The 26,019-nt window shown below is 45.2% G+C and overlaps 1 protein-coding gene across 1 annotated transcript in view; it reads left to right on the forward strand.

Annotated features, from left to right (window-relative positions):
• Positions 1–26,019, forward strand: part of Stk39 (serine/threonine kinase 39) — a 256,946-nt gene that overhangs the window by 80,848 nt on the left and 150,079 nt on the right. Inside the window, exons 5-8 of the mRNA XM_038337065.1 lie at positions 1,294–1,349; positions 22,648–22,757; positions 22,983–23,084; positions 25,256–25,389. Coding sequence (XP_038192993.1) covers positions 1,294–1,349; positions 22,648–22,757; positions 22,983–23,084; positions 25,256–25,389 — 402 coding nt within the window. The remainder of the gene's footprint in view (positions 1–1,293; positions 1,350–22,647; positions 22,758–22,982; positions 23,085–25,255; positions 25,390–26,019) is intronic.

Here is a 26,019-nt window from a genome sequence, read left to right on the forward strand (position 1 = left end):
GGAATTAGTTAACATAATTACTCTTGAAATGTACTTGCTTGAACTGGATGGCATCTCCCTCTTCCTAAGGAAGGCAAGATTATTACATTTTATGTTAACAGTTTTGGGCCCGGTGGTGAGAGAGGAGGAGGCAGCACTGACTGCTTCTTCTGTAACATAGAATGAATGCTCTGAGGTGGAAGAACCAACGGAATGTGAGTGTGTTGACAGAGGCTGCGCATTTGTTCCCGGCCAACCAGACCTGAAATGATCACACAGAAACTGTATTAATTGCAATACTGTTTGGCCAGTATCTTAAGTGTATTGTTAGCTAGCTCTTACATCTTAAATTAACCCATTTCTATTAATCTGTGTTTCACCATGAGGTTGTGGCCTACCAGTAAGGTTCCACCTGGCGTCTATCTCCTATGTCGGTTTCATGGATCTATCTGACTCTGCCTACTCTCTTCTTCTCTATCTGCTTGGAATTTCTGCCTTGCCTTATTCTGTGCTGTCATAGGCCCAAAGCAGCTTCTTTATACTTTATTTATTTATTATGGTAATAAAGCATATTTACTGCATACAGAGGGGAATCCCATGTCATGAGTGCCCAGTATTTCAAAAGTAACAACATTCCTCTGACTCTTAGGAATATTACAAATAGACAATCATTTACCCTAATACTAATAATATTGTTCAAGGAGGACCCATGAGAGAGCTGTATATGTAACGATTTAAATCATATTTTTTAGTTTCTTAATTATCACTTTCTATAAATATTAAAACTACTCCACAGAGCTTCATATAGTAAAGAAATAATTGCATTGAATATTATAATTAACATTTATCCTTGGTATCACCCCATAGGAGAGACTGGTTAAATTCATTTTAAGTGGGCTCTGGGACTGTTTGGAATTGGGCCACACAGGCACCTCCAAGTGGAGGCAGAATAGTCCTACTTAGACAAGGATTTAGTTCTTGATAAATATGGCAGCCTTGTGGCTTTAGGGTTAATCACTAACTCTGAAACCTAATGTAGTCTCCTCAGTAGTGATTTAATTAAATGCAGATAATGGCTTCACATTAAATATTTGTTATTAAAACCCTAACTTTGCCTTGGGAGCAAAGTATAAAATGAGAGCGTGCTCTTAGAACTTTTGAAGTCTGTGGTGTGGCTTTCATATTCACAATGTAATGATTGTGTCGGGCAGTTGGCTTGTGTGCTGTGAGTTACAGCTCTTCCCGAGTGAGTCAGTGTAATGTACAGTCCATTCTTTATAATTTACTCTCTTCTTTTTTTTTTTTCCCCAACAGGGATTTGAAAGCTGGCAATATTCTTCTGGGTGAGGATGGTTCGGTACAAATAGCAGGTAAAGCTGTGAAGGATGAAAGTCTCCCCTTGTTTACAGTAGTGTTATATTTTAAGGAACGGAGGACACAAAATAGTCAGAGTCTGTAGTGTCTTTTAAGAGTGTGTCTGGGCTGCACTGGTTCTAACAGACGTGCCATTCCAGAATGCTTGGGACTGGAGCCTGGATGCGTCTTGGCTAGTTCTCCTGATAAATAATGCTATTTTAGCACAGAACCTTTTTATAATGATCCGATTTTCAGTTTCAACTTGAACAGCTTCTCTGCCTTTCAGATGGAATACAGATATTTATACACCTGCCAGAAAAGTCATTTGGAAAATTGGTTTTGGTTGATTCTGAAATTTTAAAACATTATATATATATATATTAGTTTAGAAACCTTTTTTTTTTTCCTGTATGCTATGGGGCAACCACATCAGGTGAGCACATCAGATGGAATACAGATATTTATACACCTGCCAGAAAAGTCATTTGGAAAATTGGTTTTGGTTGATTCTGAAATTTTAAAACATTATATATATATATATTAGTTTAGAAACCTTTTTTTTTTTCCTGTATGCTATGGGGCAACCACATCAGGTGAGCACATCCCATGTTCGGTTCCTGTCATTCTGTTTTTTTTGAGTTATCAACTTTACCCCAAGAGCCTTGGCGTAGCAGGTAGCCATCTCCATATTTTATGTTGTTTTGCTCCAGGTCACTGCGGGTCAGCCCCAGCCACCCTTTCAGCCAATGCCAGCTCTCTGTGGCCCTGGTTTTGGCTGGATAGACCTTCCCTGTAATGGACTGTTTGTGCCATTTCTGAGTGTTCAGCCTTCTGTCTTCCAGTAACGAAATATGATCAGCAGCCATTGCTAGCACTGTCCTTGGTGAGAATCACTGGCATGGCTTCTGTTACTAAGCCCGGTGGTGAATCAGCTTCATTGGCTTCCTCTTGAGCTATAGGAAGGACTCAGATGTGTTTGCAGAGATCTAGGCCTTGAGCTTACCTAATCACTGAACCAAAACTGACCACAGCGATTTATTCCAAGTAGAGTCTGTTTCCAGATAAACCTGTATTTAGAATTATTAGAATTATTTAGAATTATCAGAAAGCAGAAAATCTAGGATCTGTGAAGATGGCTCAGAGATTAAGAGCACTGAGTGCACTTGCAGAGGGCATAGGTTTGGTTTTCAGTATCCACATGGTGGTTTAAAAACATCTGTAACTGCAGTTCCAGGGAATCCCCAGTGCTTGCTTCTGTCCTCTGTGGGCTCCGTGTACACATGCAGTCTGCAGATATGCATGCACACAAAGCATTCATATACACAAAATACACTAAACAAAGTTTTTAAAACAAAGAGTTAAAAGAAGGAAATAGAGGAGCTCAGTAGAAAACAAATTCTAACATAGAGACTAGACTCTTAAATTTTGGGGTGCCGGGGTCAAATGTGAGACATTGTGAACCCCAAGCAGGTGCTTTGCCATTGATTTCCATCCTCAGCCTCAAGGCTTGGCCTGTGGCTATCTCTGTGGACCCTCAGATGAAACTCCGGAGAGTGTGGCAAACAGAGTATGGACCTTGGCCTCTGTATTTTCATACATAAAGAGCAACTTTTAATTCCTCTTTTAAAGGGGAGAAGACATTTGAAGATGCAAACGAAGTTTTTGTTTTTCAAATGAAGCGTGCTTTCCCTTAGAGACGTCTAACGGAGACTGTGGTGGAGAGGTAGATTTAGTCTAGTACAGTTGGCTTAAAGCATCAGGAAGTGACTCAAGGCCAAAGGGCTTTGGGATCTGGATTGACATCACTGTGTGTCTTGTTAGGGCATGTCGTTGCGTCCTTTAGCCTCACCTTCTCCATCTGTGAGATGGGGAGAGATGCTTGTTATGTAGGGATGTACCCTGTTCCTTTGTAGCTACTGCACCTTAAGACCCAGGGTTTTGGGACTGGAGGGATGGGTCAGTGGTTAAGAACACTGGATGCTCTCCTAGACGCCTGGTGGTTGATTCCTGGCACCTACATGGTGACTCCCAGCTATGGGGGTCTGATGCCTTCTTCTGGCCTCCATGGGCACCAGGCACATATAGACATACATGCAAGCAAAACACACATAAACATAAAGTGAAATAATAATAATAACAACAACAACAAGAACAACAGCTCAGGTGTCTATGAGTTCAGCAGACTCAGGGAACTGCAAAAATATCCTACAGGGACAAAGGACCATTTTGTGGCTGGGTTTTTTATTTTTTGTTTTTTTCCCATGTAATCACTTCTGTTTGTAAGTATTCTAGAAAATGGGGGCTAGGATCTTTGTGATTCCAAAGAATGAATGAATGAATGGATAAGTGAACTAATTAATTTTAAATTGTGTGTGCGTGTATGTGTATTCATGGCACTATATCTGTGTGAATGTCAGGACAGCTTGGTGGAGTTGGTTCGTTCCTTCCACCTTTATATGATTTCTGGAGATCAAATTTGGGTTGCCAGGTTGGCAGGGACCACACCTTTACTCACTGAGCCATCTTGCTGGCCCTGATACGCATTTCCTTTCATTGTAAAGACACATATTTGTACAGAAATTTTCCATCATCATTTTCCATCGCCTGTGGGTAGTGTTCAAATTATATAAGTTTCCTGTCCCACGAAACATAAACCTACCCTTGCATGTAGGGTGGCTGGTGTAGTATATATGTTATATATGTATCTAAAATATATGTACGCTGTATATACATATCATTACATGCATATGCATATATATGAACACACATACATGAAGTGCTTAGAACAGCCAATAAGATGGACAGTGGACGGAAACAGTCTAATGAAGCACACAGGCAAGTGGAGTTCATATGAAGGAAAGAAATGTTCAGTGTCACAACTAGAGAAATTCAGCTTGAAAACGACATTGAGATATCTGTCCCACAAGTCGAAGGTCAGTACATTACTGGCAGCAGAGTTACATCCACAGTGGAGAGGAATCTTGTACTTGCCTCCCACAACTAGAAGTGTGGCTTGTCTTTGTCTCTGCAGCCAAGCAAAGTGTGAGGTGGCTTTTTATAGAAGCCACTCACACACGTCTCTATTCCACTCCACAGTCCGGGACACCGCGCTGACTGCTTCTGGTCAGCCGTGGTGGGCGTGTGCATCTCTGGAGTCTGCAGCGTGTCTTTCTGGCAGGGAGTTAGTAAGCATTTATAAGCATAATTAGGACTCTGCTAGGAACCTGCCCTCCAGCTATCCCAGTGTGTGTTTGGAATGTTAGAGGCCTATGTTCATTTGTTGGAGATGTTTTTGGAAGGGGTGATAGCCTGGGCTTGAACTTGTGATAACCCTGCTGCTCCTGCCTTCCCAGTACTGGGATTATAGGCATGTACCGCCATGCCCAGGTAATTTGTTGGAGTATTTGTTTGTCAAAGCCAGTGTATCCATGACGTGGAATACCCGTTCACTCTAAAGGAGAATGAAAGCTCACTCTTGCTTACGTGCCTACATCAAGGCGACAGACAGTGTTGCCTTTTGTGAAAGAAGTGGGGAAGCTGAGAGGATGCATGGCTCTGGCTTTGCGCACAGATGCAGGAACTTGAGTTAGACTGTTCGTGTTACCCTTTTAACTTCTTTGAGTTTGAGCCAGATAAGGTATAGCTGACCTTATAAAACCTTAGGAAACTCAACTGCCAATAAAGTGATGCATTCTCTCTCTCTCTCTCTCTCTCTCTCTCTCTCTCTCTCTCTCTCTCTCTCTCTCTCTCTCTCTCTCTCTCTCTCTCTGTGTGTGTGTGTGTGTGTGTGTTTCATTGGGTTTAGTTCCTTAGGCACTGTCCACTTTGGTTGGTTTATTCCCCTCATACCCCCACCCCACCAAGGATTCTCATTTGCCCGGGATCTCACCAAGTATGCTTGTTGGCTAGTAAGCTTCAGGCACTTGCCGTTCCCTGCCTCCTCTAAGCCTGGATTGCAAGCAGTATGCCCGGAACACTTGCCTTTTTAACCTAACTTCTAGGGTCAAACACTGGTTCTCATGGTTGTGTAGCAGGCATTTTTCTGAACTGAACTATCTCCTGAGCCCCCATTATGACTTTATTCTAAACATTTTCAAATGGCCACAGTAGTAATAAAGAACATACATACTTCGCTTGACTTTGGTACTTTCCAGTCTTTCGCTGTTCATTCTTTCTCTATCCTTTCCCCCTTTGCTTTGGTGGCTTTTATTGTTCCTGTGGAGTTTGGTTCTTCTGGCATCTCCGTTAGCAGCTTATGTACATGCACATTTTGTCAGCCCTTAGGGAGTGTCGTGTGTGTTCCTTATCCTAAAGGCTGGGGGCAATTTGGAAAATTGCTTCAGCTCAGGGAGGTATGGGCAAAATAAATGTGTGCCCAAACCTGAAAGTATCTAGCCGCCTGGAGCAGTCTCCTTGCTGAGTGTGGACCATCAGCTGCTTGAAATTCTCAGGCTGTCACGCAGTAGCTCTGTGAGGTTGGCTAAGTTATCAAGCCCCTCCCTCTCTGTGAGACCCATTTCCTTTAAAAGGGATTAAAAGCTAATGCCTTTAACAGTCCTGGTACTGTTAAAGTACCAGGTACACTATAGGTACACAGTAGGTACACTATAGCTGTCAACAGATGCTGCTCTGCTGCTGTCGCTATGGTTACTAGTGTTACTATCATCCCTAGCATTACTGCAGCCAGCAGGACCACAGCCCTGCCTGGAGATCATGTATACCCCAGATTGTCTTGCAAGAGATTCAGCTATCAGAGACTCTATGAGTTTCAAGAAGGTTTGCCTAGTCTAGAATTTGGAAGAAAACTTCCCCTTTATCTTAAGTTAAGCTGAAAGGGAAGTACAACTTTGTTTGTCTGGGGACAGAGCCATCCTCTCAACGGGAGGGTCAACCTAGCAGCCAGTTGCCTTTGAAACGCAAAGACAGGTCAACTCGGGCTTTGTTCTGCCACTTGGTACCCTGCCAGTCACCTCCTCTCCTCACTCTTGTCAGAGTGATGATCTGAGCTACTTCCTGGGTGTCTGGAACACATTGTCCTTTTCTTCCTCACCCTTGGGATCCCCTGAGGTGAGGTTCCCTGCGCATTGCCTTGTGTCTCAGACCTTCAGGTCCTTCTTTGCCAGCTGTGAGCGGTGGCATGGAGTGCCAGGGCTCGGGGGGCGGGGGAGAGGGACAGAAGAAGGGGACACACTGGGTTCCTGAGGACACCTGCAGAAAGGACCTACGTTTGGTGGTTTATGAGGACAGGAGAAGGGGACATGCTGGTTCCTGAGGACACCCGCAGAAAGGACCTACGTTTGGTGGTTATGAGGGTTAGCCGGGTCGGGGTGGGAAGGGCTGTGTTCTGTGTGTGCCTGGCACACAGTAAGGACTTTGTATAACAGCCCTTCCTTGTTTCCTTCTATGCTTCTTCATGAGCTGGACTGTCCGGGATGCCTCCTGTCGTCCAATAGACCTATAAGTCAGCAGTTCCTACCCCACTGGAGCTACATTTTTCTAGAATTCACCCTCAATCTCCCCACCCCGTTCTCGGAACTGAGTGCAATGTTGCACTGGTACAGATAGAATTTAATGTGTCATTTTGAAAGTTTAAAATGTAGTGTAAGGTCATTGCGTTAAGAAGCATTTCCTTTGACGCCTGGGTGCAGGGTGCTGCTGCTGCCGTTCCCGTTTCATAGCAGGTCGCTGTACCCAGTCAGACACTCGGTCACCAGCCAAACAAAAGCCAGGACCTGGGACCTCAGAACTGGATTTGGGTTCTTGGCCATCACCTTGGGTCTGACTGTGAAGGGAACTATGTGGGTAGGAGGGACAGAAGCAGAGACAACCAAAGCAGTGTGTGTGCAAAGTTCTCCAGCTGTCTGCTGTTCTGTTTGAAGAAATAGTGATTGCTGTCCACAAACTGGTCTTGTCCGTTTTCCTCTGTGTATCCATGGCATCCGTAGGCTGCATCTTCAAAGAAAAGTTAGGTAGAGGAGCTTAATTCTTACTTATTTCTTCAAATTTATTATGTATTGTATGTCCTTACACTCATTCTATCATGTAGATAAACCCCTCTTTTCAGAACCTTTTGTTTCCTAAGGGAAGATGGCCGGGGCGGGGGCAAGGGTGGGGTAGGGTGGGGAGTGGGGACTAGGTCATGGGAAACCCTGGCTTTATGATATACCCGAGAAATGTGGTGAATAGGTTCCCACATGTAGTTCTGCTGACAGAGGTGCAGATTGTTGGGGAGCACAGGAATATCTACCGACTTAAGGTGTAAGATGAATAACCCATGTGTTCTGTGTGTCTCCTGTGAGAGAGACCAACTCTTGGGCACTAACTGTACTCTGGACACACTTCCTCAGACTGTGGGGAAGGACCTCATAGTTCCAGGGGCCTCATAGTTCCTGGTGCAGCCCAGAAACAAAGACACAGAATGAGAAGTGAATCAGTTGGGTCAACTAGAAGGAAGGTGCTGGAGCCCAGCTTCAGAGTCTGGCTGCCTGGCTCTAGAGCTTGTCAGTTCCCCACCTGTGGGCTTTCCAGGATGAACTCACTAACTCAGGCTCAAATGATTCCAGTTAACAATTGAAACTGAGCCGTCAGCAGCTTTGCTGAGTCTCTGCCTAAATCCACTTTGGGTCAGAGGACATAGGCCAAGCATCTTCCTCCTTGCTCCTGCACGTGGAAATGCAGGCACGGTTTGGGAACAGGAGGCATCTTGGTGTCATTTGAGTAGAATGAAGCCCAGAAGTGACACCACACTCTAAAGATTGGTAGAAGTCTGCTGTGACGTCAGAACTAAAACCCAGGGATGGAAACGCCCCCTCAGGATGAAATCAAACGATTTCTACCTTCCGTGCTGCACTTGAAAATCTCTTGTGTGACTCCCTCCCTCACAATAAACCTGGGTTGGGTTCCTTGGGGAATGTAATAAATAGCTTTCGCCTTACTATGTGATAGGAAGAGGAATGGCTGTTTGAAAGTCATGCTTTTCCCACGGCATGGAATTTATTTACTAATTTGATGTCCTCTCATATTGTCACAGAAAGCTCAGTGCCTGGTCTGGTAAGTCACTGAGCCTGTTTGTCCAGAATTCATGAGAGAGTATTTTGAGCAAACAGGAAGGAATCGTGAACAGGTCACATTGGGGTGGTCAGCTACAACTCTATTTATTGTAAGATTCTTCTAAACGGTGGCCAGTAAAAATGTTGATTTCAAAATCTGATATATTTTTTTTGTTTTGCTTTGTTTTTGTTTCTGAGACAGAGCGTTGTTGCTGAGTCCTGGCTGAGCCTGTGTAACTAAGGGTGGCCTGGAACTCACAGCTGTCTTGCTGCCTTGGTCTCTCATGCTGGGATCAAAGGCATGTGCCACCATCACCAGCCTAAAACATGATTTCCAAGAACCTTTCTAGATGCATAGTGCTACATTATATATGATAGATGTCATGCTCATACTTTCACATGCTGTTGCTCTTTTGGAGTTTGTGGTCTGGATGTCTCTGGGACCCCATACACTCCCGTGGGAATCTGATTGCCACTAGGAGTAGCAAGTGATGCAGGCTGAGCTCTTGTGATGGGGGAAGAGAGGTGACTTTAAAAGGAGCCTGTGAAGAGATGCTTTTCCTCCCATGGTGCCAGGACGCCTCCTGCAGGCGCGTGGATCTCCCAGAGAACAGGGCCACACCAGGTGGAATCTGCTGGTGTCTTGATGTTAGATGACCAGCCGTCTGAACATGGGAAGCAGATTTCTTCTGCCACTAAGTTACCTAGTGGAAAGTTTGTTGTTGTTGTGTTACAGGCTCCAACTGTGTTTATGTCTGTGAAGGCTTATTTCCCATCTCTAGACTTTGTAACCGAGAAACTGAGTCTGGTCCTTAGCTAAGCTAAGCAGCACACTGGAAAGTTACTCACACCAGCCTCCATTTAGCCAGTAAGGCTTGAGATCACATGACTTCTTTATACCCCGTTTCCTGGGAGGGAGATTATGTACTTTTCATCCTTAAACCCAAGGCCGGCTCCTGCCTGTGTTTTGCACACTGACATCTCCCTGACACAGATTTCCAGAGAAGCTTGCAGGGAACTTCTGTTTCATACATTAGCATCAGTCTCAGGGAGACAGAGAAGGACAGACGTGGGATTTGAGATCCAGGTCTATTAGGCTGTTTGTGCTCCTTCTGTCTTCTTCGGGCTTGGATGGAGGCGACTGGAGTTGAGGTGTTTCTTGTGTCTAGGGAACAGAGGCCTTGAGGAGGGTCACACGGAAGCTCTGCTCTGGCAGGAGCCTTTGATGAGCATGGGTGCGCTCTGAAGGGAACCAAGGCATCTTACTGGGTAGCTGCTGGCGGTATGTCCTGATACGGTGGCCCCTCTGGTGGACTTTGAGGGCTCTGACCCTGCCTGGGGAGCTGCCCATAGACCTGGTGTTGCTCATTCTGGCGTCGTAACCGTGTCGTGTGCACAGCCCTGGATAATAGAACACTAGAGCACAGTGCAAACACAGCTACCTGTTCCTGGTGTGTGTCTTGGGGTGGGGGCGGGTACCTTACTGATTTGGCGTGTCGCCAGATGACAAGGAAGTGGTTAAAGGACAAGGCTCCTAAGGAAGGCGTAGAGGAAAGACCGCTGTGACCATGTCTCCTCTCTACCGCTGCTGTCTGCCCTCAGGCTGCTGTTCTTTAGGCTCCTCTTCACTTTGCTAACACTGTCTCCCCTACAGCTTACAGCTCCAGCTCTACAATTTGTTCTCTGCGGAACCCATCCCCACCCTCCCCTTCACTAACCCGGCTTCACTTGGTTAAGCCGGTAGGAAGTTTGGACTGTCTAGCCCATGGCTCCGTATGGATATTAATTCCCTTATCTTCCCTCGAAACCAGGTAACTCCTAAAGGTGACACTCTGTTGTTCACCCTTACTTCACCGGAGCGTACCTAACAGGAGGAAGGGCTTCAGGAAGTTTTAGTGAATGGGATCTGACTGGTAGACCTGCTAGATGTCTTGTCTTAGGCAAGTCAATGAGCTATTTGTGGCAGAGGGCTCAGGTATAGGCATAGCTAATGTGTCAACTGAATGACAGCCTCTGTATTAACTCACCGGGGCGGAGGGTGAGAGCATTTAAAATACCTCGGCATCTTCCTCTACAGCTGGAAGCAGGTTTTGTTTTAGAGACAGGCTCTCATTGGTTGCCCAGCTGTCCTTGAACTCATAATTTTGCTTCTGCCTCCTAAGTACAAGGATTGTAGCTGATGGGACAATGAACCTCACCAAAGATAGTTTCTTAATTTAAAAAAAAAAGTGTTCCTGGGTATGCTTTGCTGCAGGTGACTGTCGGGTAAACGCTGCTGAGCTGGAGAAAGTGGCGCAGAGAACACAAGGGACTTAGAAAGGGGCCTCCGTTGCCTAGAAAACAGATACATAGATGAATTAGAATATTTGATGAGTGTAGGTTGCTTTGTAGTCAGCCACAATACCTGTTTTCAGATTCAAGGGTAGTTTATAAGTATGTGAATGGTATTCATTGTATTAGAATTTGATTAATTATGAGAAAAATCTCACAGATCAGTTCTTCATTTTGGGTTCAGGGAGTAAGGACAGTAAGTTAGTGTGGCCTCTTGACTGGGGATTCCGATAGATGGTCACATTTGACGAAGAGTCTTTTGGGAACCAAGGATGTGATCAGCTCTGGAAACTGGGCTTTTCAGTCCATCTGTACCCTCCTTCCCTCCCTCCTTCTCTTCCTACTTTCTGGGACTTTAATTATCACCATTAGGTTTTATATACTATCAAAAACAAAACAAAAACAAAAAAAAAAAACCCCTGGAAGTCTGAACAAGAGGGTGAGTCCATTCGTACATTTTTTTATTATCAAGTTTCTTGTTTGTTACAGTCTGTTCTACCCTTGGCAAAAAGTGAACATTAGATGCTTGGGTTTAATGTATCTTAAATAAGTAGTTGACGTATATTAATCAAGCATTTACACGCATTCCTCTGAGCTGAGAGAGTGGCAAGCCATGGAAATATAGTTGTCATCAAACATACAGTGAAAGTCAAATAGGCAGGACACACGATAGTACATATGATGTTATATGTACATATGTTATATGTGTGGTGTTCATGTTACAGGCAGGTGTTTGCCGATGTATGTGCATGTGAGTGGAGGCTAGAGGCTAACCTTAAATATCTTCCTCACTGACTTGTTAATGTTTTGGTATGATTTATGCATGTGTGTGCACATGAGTTTCTGTAGTTGTGCTTGCCCATGCATGACCTCACGGAGGGAGGCAAGTGGTCAGTGTTGCGTGTCTTCCCTTATATCTTCCCATCTTACTATTTTGAGACAAGTTTTGCACTGAACCTCAAGCCCAGCTACACTCCATGGCTAGTGGTCCTGAGAGCTTGATACATAGCAAATAAAGATTAAAAATACTGAGCAGCGTAGCATAGTCTACTAGTTAATTGTTTTCAATGTGAAATTTTCCTTATTGCAGCTTTGAGATCCTGCAGATTCCTTGAATATTTTGTTATCCTCAGCTAATCCTTCCTAGAACTTTGCAGAAATGATGTCAGTTGTTTCTTTGAATACTTGTGGCAACTGGAGCTATTCTCATCACTTCCCATGGGGGCCGTCTCTTTTAAGTGTACCGACAGGCTGTTGTGGTTTCGTTGACGCTTCTGATAATAGAGCCAGTTTAGTAGAGATTTGCCCCGGGGAAAAGATCACCTGCAGGTGAATAAATGTTGCATGGGAAATTTAGAAGTATTAATATTTGATCTAAGGTGCATATGCCTGTCCTTTTGGATATGGCCAGCTGCGGACCCTGGTGACTTCAGAAGTCTGACTCCGGCTGTGGGGACGATACGTGTATGATATATTTACCTTTGAGCAGGGCTGACAGCCTCTCAGCGTGGGCTTCACAGGTGAGGGAATCTGGGGGCTGCCGAGCAGTTATGGACTCCTGTGTGGAAGGCACAAGCAGGCTGCTCTCAGATCTCCTCAGACTGCCCTTGCAGTGGTGGCCATTGAGCCCTCCTCTGACGATCCCCCCCACCCCCAGGAAATTGAACTCTACTTTCTGACAGTTCAGCTGCTCCAGGGATCAGTTCCTTCAGCTAGGGGATCGACAGCATGATATCCAAGGACCTATCTTGTGTCAGACTATTGGAGTGGCTCCTCATTAACTCTAATCACCAAAGACATCCCCGGTCCTATTCTAAAGTGTGCAAATCGGAGGATCATTTCGGGTCTGGAGGATGGATTAAGCCTAGTTTCTGTCTGTGTTTACCACTGTCAGAGTGTCTTTAAATTCACCCTTCTGTTCTCTGGGACACTTGGTTTTCCTTCGTTCGCAGTAAGTGTCATAGTTAATAGAGGTTGACCATTGCTTAGTGTATTGTTGGACTGGAGAAAACTGACTCCTGCTTGGACCGTCAGCGTAGCCGGCCTAGGACTCCAGTTTCTTAACCACACTTGAGGGGAACTGGTTGACTGATGGCAATGTTGAGAATCAACGCTGATGATACCCTAAGTACCTGTAGGTTTGTCTTTTCCTTCCTTTATTTTTAAAATGTGAAAATCTTCCTTTAGCGAAGGAAGAGATGTCATCTTAATTTGTTGTTAGAAAACGTTGTAAAGCTTGCCATTGTCTGATGTTTCAAGACAGTCAGGACTGCCCCTCTTACATTCATCCGTGGGGAACATGCGTTTGTCCTGAGCAGCTGACAAGGGACTCTCCAGGGCCCAGACTCAGGAAATTCCACAGGATCTTGTTTTTAGACTATGCTGACCTCAGACACCATACTGTGGATGGGCGGGGGGGGGGGGGGGGCTCAGCGAGTCAAGCTAGATCAGACCAGTGAGCACCATTTGAGTGGAAGAAGGAAGAAAGAAAAAGCCCCGAGCCTGGTGGGCCGCAAAGGTGCGAGGACAGCACTGAGTGAGGTTGTTAGAAGAGTCTGGTGTCTCCCCAAACCCTACGGGCTACCAGTCTCTCTGGAGCAGTGCAGGCCGTAGGGATGCAAGCATGTGATAACTAACTGTAAGCCAGTTGCTAACATGCTTATCGGCTTATTAAAAAGATGGGTGCGTTCAAGGTTGTTGTTTTGATAAGATGAGAATTTCACTCTTAGTTGAGCAGCATCTTCCGAGTGGGAGAGAGATGATCAGGACTGTAGAGTTCTGTGCATAAAATACAGTCACCACAATTTCTCACCTTGTACCACAGCCTCTCCCTGGAGCAGTTGCCAATGATGGACAGTTAATAGGAGTGTACTTATGAATTATCTTCATGCACTTAAAAAGATTCTGTCGAGGGATGACCATGTGTCCTTAATAGATTCTGAATCCTGGCGAGGGCTGACCGTGCTTGGCTGCTTGGCCTTCAGGATACTGGCCACAGTTGAGAGTCACCAAATCAGGCAGTTCACTGCCACATGTCATTTGTATTTGTATCACCCATGGAATTACCACACCACAGCATATGTACATATGTACTTATGTCCATACATACTTTTCCCCACATTCTCTTCTTGTGACTGTGATTCTCTCCATCTGCGAGGTGAACAAGGGAAGCTGTGGTGTTGCTGTGCAGTGAGGATATCCAGCACAGTGATTGGCTGTGGAGTTGCTGTGCAGTGAGGATGTCCGGCACAGTGATTGGCTGTGGAGTTGCTGTGCAGTGAGGATGTCCAGGCACTGTGATTGGCTGTGGTGTTGCTGTGCAGTGAGAATGTCCAGCACAGTGATTGGCTGTGGAGTTGCTGTGCAGTGAGGATGTCCATCACAGTGATTAGCTGTGGAGTTGCTCTGCATTGAGGATGTCCAGCACAGTGATTGGCTGTGGAGTTGCTGTGCAGTGAGGATGTCCAGCACAGTAATTGGCTAGGAAAGTTCAACTTCGGTGTGCATTGAGTCAGAGCTGAGCATCTTGCTATAGTGCAGGTTCTGTCCAGTGATTCTGGCCTAGGACCTGCGACCCTGCTTATCTGAGATGCTCACTGGTGACGTTGCTTATTTCAGCCTGTAGACTGCACTCTGAGGTTTGAGACTAGAATTTTTTTCTGTTTCCTAGAAATGTGTCGTACTGGTCAAGGTTGTGGAATTATTGCTCCAAGGAGCAGTCAAAAGTTCGACTTTGCTTTCAGTCTTTCTCCATCCCTCTTGAGACACTTCTGCAATTACTCGTTTTGATTTATGCCCTGGCATTAAAAGCTGTACTAATATTGGAGCTGTTGTATAAGCAAAAATTGCACCGCGTACTAAACTATTTTCTTGCTGATTTTTACCAAATCCTTTTGGGAATTGAAACAGCTTTAGTCTTTGATGTAGTAGTTAACCCTTTGCAGTCAGTAAGTACACCAAGGCACATGGCTGGGTTGGAAGAAGACAGTAGACTGTAAGAGTGAAGTCTTTGGGTGCAAACCATAGAATTGTCGTCTAGTGGGAGATTAAGTATTGAATGCATTTGACTATCTCCCATAGCCAGGAATCTTGGGCACACGGTTTCACAGTTGCTGTAGGGCATCATGAAGGTCATGACACTTTCTTGTTTCCTTTCTGTGTCTGCTGTGTGCTGGAATGTACCCGTCTTCCTGGGCTGCTGTTAACTCCCTGCATTGTGTCTTGAAAAGGAAGAGAAGTTTCAAAAGCGAAGGAGTCCATTTAGGTGCAGACTTTCCCACAAGAATTTGTGCTACACTCCCCTCAAATCTCCCCTCGGGACTAACAGGCTCAGGCCAGTCACCTGTTGCTTTTGATCTACTTAGATGCATGCAAACAGTCCAGGTTGTGGTAGGGCGGTCGCTCAGTAGGATGTGTCCCAGGATGAGTGGTGTCAAGAACCTAGTATATTCTAAACTCCCCAGTCAGGTAGGCTCATGTAGTGGGCATGCTGAAAAGCCATTGTCACAATAGAGGGAAAATTGTCCTAAGAATGGGGGTATCCTTTCTAGAAGGAAACCAGTCCTGTAAGTGTAGGTGGCTGCTGCCCTAGGTCTTGCCACATCTTGGCTCTATTCCCTTAGCCTTGAGTTCTGCTCCTGGCCCTGAGTGAGCGGTGCTGCCTTCTGCTGAGCAGGTTTCTGGAACCCAGAGGTATGCTACTCACTTGGACACTAAAAGTGTCCCTTCTACCTTCTTCGAGGAAGCTGTCTCAAACTCTCCTCTGTCCTTCAGTCACAGGTTTTCCAGCTGACAGGAAGGAGGCTGTGGCCTTTGGGTTTCCACTTTGACTTGGCTCTCAGTGCCTGGAGGCCTGATGACATTTTGATGATGGCAAGGCTCCAGGAAAGAGAGAAGTTGTTGTGATTTAATTTATAAGCAAAAATAAGCTGGTGGACAAAGACCAGGTTTAATCACTCATTATAAAAGTAACACAGAAATGGTTACTTGGTCAGGTAAAGAAGCTAATGGCACTTGGCTGGCTTTTCTGACAGCTGGGTAAGCTGACATTGGGAAGCACTAATATAGGAAGCCAGGTAGCTCCACAAACATGCTGACTTCTGGCCTGGGAGGTGCTTCCTCGTTCTTCAGTGCGAAGTGTGGGGCACTGGTTGGGGAGGGGGTTGGACGGAATCAGAGATATACTTTAGGAAGAATAGTCTTTGTGCGATATGTAGGCTGGACCACACTTGGAAAAGACACATCTGACCCTGTAATTGTGGAAGCCATGGCTCTCCCTGTCTTGCTATTTCTTCCATCTCCAAGAACTGGGGATAAAGGGCAGCAAAGTCTCATGTGCTGCTTTCAGTCATGGTTTTTGGCTCATGCAAAGGTCACACTTTGGAGTATTTCCTCACATCTGGTCTCCCCGGAAGGTCAACTGTGTCTGAAGCATAGCTCTGCAAGCCCATGGTGTCTTGGCCCAGAGCTTTTACCCTATCAGGTAGGGAATAGCAATGGGAACCCCCAGTACTGACAAACACCCCAGGATACACTGCCATGCACCCTGGTATAAACAGCTCAAGAAACATAAGCTACGTTGTTTAAAAAAATACATTTTATAGTTGGTGCCTAACAGAACTGAGGAAATTTAGCATCTGTTTTTATATTGATTGCTATGTAGTTTGCATAGTAATAATTTAAGGCCTCAGTGTCCTTTAAATACTTGTTGGGGGACCTGTCATTTTAAGGAACCTGTGGGGCTCAGGGAAGCTGATACTGGTGGGGCTGAGGAGGTTACTAGGTATTTAGAAGTATGTTTCAGTTTGAGCTCTCATGTAGAGTTTGGGAGAAGTGGGGGTGGGGGACCCCAACCAACCAACCAACCAGTCAGCACTTCGACTGCAGGATTCAAGTTAAATTATAAAGTGATTATTTTGCTGATATGAATTTAACATTTAGTATTGGCATGAGAGCCTCAAACTATGTTTTTCAAGTTATTGAATAACGACTTTACTGTGGAAAAACTTACGACACACAACATAGGGCTGGAGAGATGGTTCAGAGGTTAAAAGCACTGGCTGCTTTTCCAGAGGTCCCAAGTTCAATTCCCAGCAACCACATGGTGGCTCACAACCATCTATGATGAGATCTGGTGCTTTCTTCTGGCCTGCAGACATACATTCAGGTGAAATATTATGTACATAATAAATAAATAAAATTAAAAATAATTGTTTAAAAAAGACACGCAAAATATTAATCCCTACCATATTCCATTTTGAATTTTGTCGGGGCCAAGTAGCTCTCTTTCAGAAGGACTATGATTTTATTCAGAGCCTTCATCACTGTGTTTGCTGGCAGGTCTTGAATCTTTTTATTCCTTCCTCCTCTTCAATTCCAGTGTCCACTACCTGTCATAGTTTCTTTTCACAGAGTGGTCCTGTTGATTGCCCTGTGGGGTTACAGCTACCGCCTGCCCTGTTGCCTGAGCAGTTTTGCATAGGACTTTTCAATATTTCTTCTCTAGAGGCACTCCCCTTGTTCCCCATTGCTAACTGGAACACTTGCAAGTTGCCTCCCCTGATGCCCAGACACTGAACTTGAACCCTTCAACTTTCTCACTCAGCTTTTTGCTTTACAGAACCTTGGCCTCGGGTAACAAAGATTGCTGGTAGCTAAGGCCTCTCATCAAGGCTGTGGGGACACCTCCCTCCCTTTCGTTAGCATCTGCAGGCCACTGAAAGTTTAATATTTGTCTTATCCATTGTGAACAATCTCTAGAAAGCTCTGAACCAACATATGTTAATTCTGGTTTTCTCTAGCCAAACACAGGCAGGTCTCTCTTGTCCTTATATTTGGCAGCGGTAAGCCAAATCTACACAGGAATACCAAAGTATGAGTCTAAATTTGGGCCCGACTGAGATTTTGTTTTTCATGCAAGGTGAAGAAAAGCTTTCAAATTCTTTTTCAGAGAAACCCTCGTTGCCACCATTCAAAGCTGTTTTCCTGTGTCCACCAGGTTTCCGGACAGCCACTGTTCATCCTGATCATACATCCCTGGCCTTTGACCTGGCTCATGCTCTTCTAAACTTAGACAGAGAGATGAGGAATGTTTGGAGTGGCCTCTGGTCCGCAGGGGCTCCCAGGACCCCTCCTAGGCCTTGACTAGGTGGCCAGCTGAGCCTCTGGGCTGTGGGATTGCAAGGAGTCTGTCACACCATAGTGTCGATTTTAGACACTGTTGCAGTATAACTGGCAGACTAGCTTTGCAGGCTACATTTGAAAGGCGAGGCTGCTCTTCCCCTTGTTTTTGCTTTCTTTTCTTAAATGTGCATTTGTTGCCAACAATAAAACACAACAGAGAAGCCTCTGCTTAAAGACGCTGGTGTTTGTTTTCTCCGGGAAGCTGGGAACTGAGCAGCTGCGGATCTGTTTCCTCTCTCCTCCTGCTGAGTGGCAGAAGCTGGCTTAAGACCTGGGTGGGAGGTCGCAGAGAGTGAGGCCAGGACTCCCTGTAGGGCTCAGCCTCCTAGCCCAGAGGCTGAGCACCAAGTGTCCTTCACTCCAGGGACTGTGGCTCTCAGGACCTGCCCTCCCTTCAGTTTTCCCGAGACCCTCCCCGTAGATACTTGAGTTCTCCACCCTTGGAGCTGTCAGACAGTTTTTCTTCTTGGCTCCCAGCATGCTTTGCCCATGCTGTGCCTTTGTCTGGGATTGGTTTCCCGTTAGCTTCCTTGTGCAGCTCCTCACCTTGCGTCCAAGGCCAGGTCCACGGCCCATTTCAGATTTCGTCCACGGTGACAGTTACAGCTCACGTGTTCTCCCACGAAGACATAGATACCTTTGGTTTCACGGGCTCTGCTGTTGCGTATTTTTTCGGCTCTTATCCTCCTGGGATGGTAATATCTTCCTATCTGTAAGCACGTCTTTCTCACTCATATTTCACGTCTGCTACTGAGGGATGCAGGTGCTGACCCACCCCCCGTGGGCACTTAACGTTATTCGTGAAAAGATGAGCACAGTCAGTTGTCAGTTGCCCCAAGGAAAACTAATAAACAGGGAGGGGCAGTAGGATACAGTTTTAAAATGAAAGCAACAGAAAACTAGTCCCAGTGAGAAACCTGGTAAGAAAACAGAGGACCAGGAAGCTTCTGCGTCACACACTGAGGAGCTAGTCTTTTTTTTTTTTTAAAGATTTATTTATTTATTATGTATACAACATTCTGCCTTGATGTATGCCCGCACGCCAGAGGAGGGCTCCAGATCTCAGTACAGATGGTTGTGAGCCACCATATGGTTGCTGGGAATTGAACTCAGGACCTCTGGAAGAGCAGCCAGTGCTCTTAACCTCTGAGCCATCTCTCCAGCCCCCGAGGAGCTAGTCTTGTACACCGTGACATCTACCTTCTGTGTCTCCTAGTGCATGATATTCTCAAAGTCAGATAAGTACGCATTCTCTTCAAGGCTTTTCCGTTTCTTTATCCATCTAGGATGATGATCGAAGTTAACGTAAATGATACTTGACAGAATAGGCAGGCTTGATGGACGTAGATCAAAGGAATTGCCAAGGACCAAGATGCCAGGGATGCCTCTGTCACCAAGGACTCATAGAATGCCCTTTGCTATTTCTGCCTGCAGTAGAGCAGTCTCTGGAGGGAACCCTGTGTGTGGACAGCGAGCATCATATGGAGAGGCAGCACTGGAAATGCTAGAAGCTCCTGAGATCAGGAGCCAGGTGGTACTAGTTGGCTCTGGGCGCAGTGACCCAAGGCCATGGTGCAGGATAGGAAGGGTTTCATAGTTACAGATTAGGCTAAAGGGGTTTGGTGTCAAAGGGTCTCTTAGGCTTTTCAGGAGCCCTTGGACCTGTGCCATAGGGAAGCCTCTTTCTTTCCTTGAGCCTGGGTCTTGGATGGGGTGTGGGGAGCAGGAGTTGGGGATTCAGGAGGCTGCTATGGACTCTTAGGAAGAAGTAATGGTGGATTAAACCGAGGACCTGGCTGTGGGGGAAAGAAAGGAGCGAATGGATTCAAAATATTTTGGAGTGTCTCGTTACTAAGATGACAACTCGTTCTGCCTTTTCCCTTACAGTCACTTTTACCCATACCCCGCAGAGGCACGAAGGTGGGCTGGCTGAATATATGTGTAGCGTTTGATGCTTTGTTTACAGAAAGATGTACGTGATTTCTGACCCAAGAGTGTCTGGTCCGAGTTCCTTCAGTTGTCCCTAGGACAACCTGGCTCTTCACTTTCCTGGGCCCCTCCCCCGTGCCCCCAACACTGCCCCCACTCCCATTGTGCACACCGTCACATGTACACTGTCTAAACAGGACAGAGTATACTGGCTTTCCTGTTTGTATGAGTACACTATGTACTTTTGCCAAAGGCTCTGTTCCTCAGAACAGATAAATGTTCTGTGTACAGATTAGCTGTACAGAGAAGCAAAATGTAGCTGTTCTGCAGTTGTGGTGGTGAGTGGATGTTAGCATCGGTGTTTTCTGCTTCTGGAATTTTTTTCCCTGAGCTCTAAAGACATTTAGCCATCTGTTCTTGACTTTAAAGTAGGTGTTCTGAGCCGAGGCTGTGAATAAGTGCGTGACTCATGTAGATCATGGGGGACGATGGAGGAGGCACTGCCAGTGTTTAATTGCTACCATGTATCTTTCTCAACTATTTCCCCAGCTTTTCCCATATCCTGTAAGCAGGTAGAATTTTGAGGAATCGAAAGGTAATAGCTATAATTGACTATCTTTAAATGTCGTTAGTGTGAGAGCCGGATTTCTCCTCAAATCAAAAGCCTTTGTCCACATCATTATTTATCAACAGTATATATTTATTTAGTGTTATCATATTACAATATCATTTTAATCAAAATAGAGTGTTGATTTCTCTTTTTGAACTTCATTTGGGAAGTGCAAATTAAGTTGAGATTTCTGTTTTTAAAAGAGTGAGGAGAGTCACATCCTGCAGCCATGGGCAGTAGGCATTTGACAGCTCCCTGATTCCTCCGGGAGCTAATACAGTGCAGTCAACCCAGGAATTGGAGAGTCGGATCCATGCATGCAAATAAAATCGTGTGGCACTTTTAAATAAAACTTTTGTTCAATACTAACATGCAAGTAGCAGCTGGAGCAAAGACGCCATCTTTCCATTTTCCTTTTGTTTACTTGTAACCAGTGTCCTGTTGGGAACTGAATATGTTTAACTGTAAATAAAGTCAGCATATATTCCCAATTATGGGCCTGGTTCCAGGACTACTCAATCACTCCTGTGCCGATCTAAAGCAAACCCCCATATGCTTTCAGTGTAGGTTTGTGCTTGAGGACGTTCTTTGTAATTGCTCGGATGATAACAGTCAACCAAGGGGACCAGCGGAAGAGCATTATGTCAGGGCTGTGTTGTATCAATCATCCTGCATAGAATCCTGCATTGTGCTGTGTGTTGGTACCTCCCTTGGTTGTCAGACCAGGTACTTACTATGTAGTCCTGGCTGGCCTTGGACTGGCTGTGTAGCCCTGGGTGGCCTTTGCCTCCCAACTGTTGGGATTAAGGGCACATACCGCTGCACCTGACCTTTGCGACTACCACTTCACTCTCCAGGGATACTTGGTGTGGCTGTTACCAAGAAATATTGTAGTCCAGAGCAGTTGGTTTTTTAACTTACAAACAACTCTCACTCTATATGCCAAAATATAGATGAGGATGCTTGCATTAATAAGCAGCAACTCTTCACTGTCCACTACAGAAATTATTTGTCTATATGCATGTACAGCAAAGCAAATTAATCTCACATACCGGATTTCTAACATGTAATGAGTATTCGGAAGAGGATTATGTTTTTGGCCACTGAGGTGACTCAGTGGGTAAAGTGCTGGCCACACAAGCCTGAAGGATCTGAGTTTGATCCCCTGAACTTGTGTAGAAGAGCTCGATACTATAGAGGGCTTCAGTAAGCCCAGTGTTCCAGTGGCAAGGTGGGAGGTGGAGAAACGCCGGCAAGTTGGTGAGCTGGCTAGGCTGCAGCGTGCAGCGCTGCAGAAACAGCAAGAGACACTTCAGTACGGTGCAAGGAGAGAACCAACTCTGGAAGACCGACCTCTGACCTCCACAAGTACATCATGCCCACTTCGGTACACTCACGTGCATGTACATACATGAATGTCACAGACACATGCATGCATGTACACACGCAATAATAAAAGAAATAAAGTAAGAGGTTAGTTTAATTCCACATACCGTTCAATCTGCACTTAACGAAAACCATCCTGGAAGCAAACTTTGAGACACCCAGTGTTCGCCGACTCATTCTTTCCTCTGTGGTGGTGGCAGAAGGATAACTCTAGGCCTCCTGTGGGGTTTGTGCACCTGGCATGTGGCTTTGCTTTTAGGATTTTGGCCAAGATATTACTATATACTGTTAGTCTAGGACATGGCGATACGGAATGGATTCCCTTTTTTTTCTTTAAAAACCTAACTTTTAAAACATTTGTAACTTAGAATTAAATGGGCTAGAAAAATCACAAGAAAAGTATAAAAATAACTATACTGCATTCTCCTCTTATTTGCTTAAGTTGTATTCTGTCTAGTGATTAAGAAAAAAATACTCAGACGAAAGCCAAGACATTTTATATTCAGGGCTTTGGATGAAATATGTTTATGCTTTCAATGGTATGGTATTTTTAAAAATAATAGTGGCTTTTGGTAGCTTTCTAGTGGAAAACGTTCTATGGTTTGGTGGACTTGCTGGCCCCATTACCCCTACTGTCGCTTCTGCAGTGTAGACGGCAGATGGCAGATGGCAGGGCAGCCCTGGCTTCCTTCCGAGAAAGCTCCACGAATGTGGTCGCAGCTATCGTCACCGTCCTAAAGCCCACCAGGGAGAGGTGGGGTTGCGATCCGAATTTATAAACCAGGCAGCGCATAAAATAAGGTCGAATTCTTTTTCTCTTTCCAGATTTTGGGGTAAGTGCATTCTTAGCAACGGGTGGTGACGTGACACGGAATAAAGTCAGAAAAACATTTGTTGGTACCCCATGTTGGATGGCCCCTGAAGTCATGGAACAGGTAAAAAAAAAATGTTACCTTCCTTGATTGTAGTAGTAATGTAATACATCGCATTGATATATCTACATAGTGTATGTCTAATTAGCAGCATACCACACGTCTGAGGTGCTGTGACTGACATTTCAATCATTGCAGTAGAATGTACCTGCACCTTGAAAGTAGTGACGTGTGACGAGCCTGCCCGTGACCTCCTTGTGAATGTCCTTTCTCTATCTTTCCCCTCAGGTGAGAGGCTACGACTTCAAGGCCGACATGTGGAGCTTTGGGATAACTGCCATTGAATTGGCAACCGGAGCAGCGCCCTACCACAAATACCCTCCAATGAAAGTAATGGCTGCCAGGGTGACTGGTCGGGTTGGAACTCCGATGGGTTCTCTGGTTCTCCTGAACATGCTTATTTTCCTCTTAGACTTGTGGGAGTTAGCAGAGGAATGCAGCCAAATGGAAGGCTGACTCATGTTCTCATGCCCCGAATTAGCAGAGGTAGCACAGTGCTCCGCTTTGTGACTCCGTGCAGAGCTGGACAGATTCACGGCTCTGCCTCCGAAAGAGCAGGACAGTCTCAGGTCTCTCGGCAGAATCTGAGAATGTATCGGAGGGCTGTTATGTTTGCAGATGGATTGCAGGCTGCTTTTTCTCTTTCTCTTTAAATAAAGACAGTCTATACCATTTTCAGCCTGCTCACAGCGTGTGTTGTTGTGGCTCATCCGAGATGAATGAGTCAGAGTGTTTGGAAGCAACATATACTTTGGGTACTATTTTCAGGTTTTTGTTGTTCTTAGATTTGCTCTACCTCTGAAATGGTCACAGCATTTTTAATCCTCCCCACCAGGTTTTCTTTTAAGGCTGCAATTGATTGTTCGCCGGAAAGGACGAAGACATTTTTACCAAAGCTCTAGTCTATGCGTGTTTTTATTTTTTCCTGTTTTAATTTTTAGAAAGTTTAAAAGGATTAGAATATGATGACAATAAGGTTTCCTGGTTATGCTGGCTTAGACAGTGGGCAAAGGGGAGAGCTTAGGGGAGGAGCACATGCTAAGGAAATGTGAGGTTTTAGTTTGAAACCTGGTTATTTTCCAACCCCTGCCTCCCAAACGTACTTTCTTATTGTAGAAAACTTGGAAGTACAAATAAGAATAGCAAGGAAGAATAGTCACCCACGACTTCACCAGCCACAAATAATCTCTGCTGATGTTTTGGTGGTGTTCATTTCTGATTTTTCTTTTAAATTATTTTTGTCGATTGTGCCCAGGACTTCAGTTGTTCTGAGCAGGCAGTGCTGCTGAGCTACACCCCTGCCCTGTTCTATTTCTGTAGAAATGTTTAATAGAGTAAAGATGCCAATGATATACTTAACGCACATATGCACATCTCTTCATCTCTATGATCGTTTTTAGCAGAAAGTTTGAAACTGAAGTTTAAGCCATAGAAGAGATTTTATGGAAAAAAATACTAGAGAAACTCGGAGGACTTTGTCTTTTATCCATTTTTAAATTTTTATTTTTTACTTTTTGTGTCTCTCCATCTCCCTGTCTCTACTTATTTTTTCCACCTGAATCTGAAGAGGCCCTTGTTAATCCCAGCCGGAAGTCCAGCAGGCCTTTTGTTCAGGAGTTCACAGTAACTCACATTCTCCTCTTGGCTGTCGTCCTCCACAGACAGCGATGACGTTTATCGTTCATCTATTCACATGTCTGAAAGGAGTCTTGACATGTATAGAATTTGCATAAATTAGGGCTGATTTGTGCATTAAGGGTGTTTATTCATTTTGTAGGGCACCAGCGCGCTATGCACTCACCCTGCTCGCTTTTGCCGTAAATAATTCCCTTGGTGTGAGAGACTTGAATTATTTCCTTTTGACCATGGCTTGTTTTGTCCCCTGCCATGTAGCACAGGCTTTTGATATGATTGTAACTTTTTTTGTAACTCATAATTATATCGTGACCGTCAGCCTCTCATTCTTTCAACTTTTACCAGGCCCCTTTGGCACTTTTCTTATTTTGTTTTCTCTTTCAGAGAAATCACGTTACCGCCCGGGATGGTGTGGTTTTATTTTTAGGGTTGCTAATGTGTTGCAGGAGCCCTGAGTACAGCGGGTTCTGTACTTACGAATGGCCTGCACGCTTGACTGTCCTTTTCTCTCCCGTCTACCACTCTTTCCCAACCAGCCTGCTCTGCAGCAAGTGTTCCCTGAGGTCCCGTGAGAGCCACTTCCCAGAAAATTATTTCCCTGTGGCTCTGAGAGACCATTCTTAACACACAGACCAAATTTCCTAAGTCCTGCCCATGAGAAGCACCATGCTTCAGGAGGGTGTGGGCAGATTTGCAAAGACAAATGGATCCTTTCAGGACTCAAGTTTAGGAGCATTAATTATGGGAAAAGCATGTTGGTACCCCAGTCAAAGAAGGACTTTGATCCTTTTGTGAAAGAAAAAACTAAAAATTCCATTGCCACTCATACCCAGCAGAGACCATCTCCGCCTTTCTTTTGGCTGCAGGTGCTAATGTTGACTTTGCAAAATGACCCGCCCACTTTGGAAACCGGAGTAGAGGATAAAGAAATGATGAAAAAATATGGCAAGTCCTTCCGAAAGTTGCTTTCACTGTGTCTTCAGAAAGATCCTTCCAAAAGGTATGGGGGACCCAGTTGGGGACCTAAGGCCCCGCTCTGAATCTTGACGAAACTGTGCCTGTGGATGTGAAAAGGTTACCTTGCCTTGGCCCCTTGTTGTCGTCAGAGGAAGACCGAGTCCATGGAGAGAGAAACCAGCGTAGAACAAGGGGAGAGAAGGAGGAAGAATTGCTCTTGCCCCCGAGGTGTAGACACTGTCACCAAAGGAAAGGGAGCCAAGCACAGCTCAGAAGGCCCTGCTGGTGGTGAGGGCAGCTGGGCTAGTTCCCAGCACTCTTAGGTTGTGCTGACCTCTCAGGAGGGGAACATCCGGCTAGCTCCAGTCTGAACCAGGCCAAGGTAGTGAATTTTGCATGAGCTTCCTTTTAGCTGCAGAAAAAGTTGTGTGGGCTGTTTAAAAGATTATCAGCAGGGAAAAGCTTACCTAGAAAGATTAATCACGTCAGCGGAAGCAAATGTTTCCTCCACGTTCTTATGTTACTGCCCTGTACTGATACAACTCTTTGAATCTCTTTATTCCTTTTTAATCCTGGGACTTCGAAATACCCCTGGCACCTGACAATGGAACCCAGAGTCTCTTAAAGTACAATTGAAGTGGTGCAAATCACAGACGAGCCTTGCTCCTTGTAG

The sequence above is a fragment of the Arvicola amphibius genome, chromosome 7 (genome assembly GCF_903992535.2).
Source record: "Arvicola amphibius chromosome 7, mArvAmp1.2, whole genome shotgun sequence".
NCBI classification, from domain to species: domain Eukaryota; kingdom Metazoa; phylum Chordata; class Mammalia; order Rodentia; family Cricetidae; genus Arvicola; species Arvicola amphibius.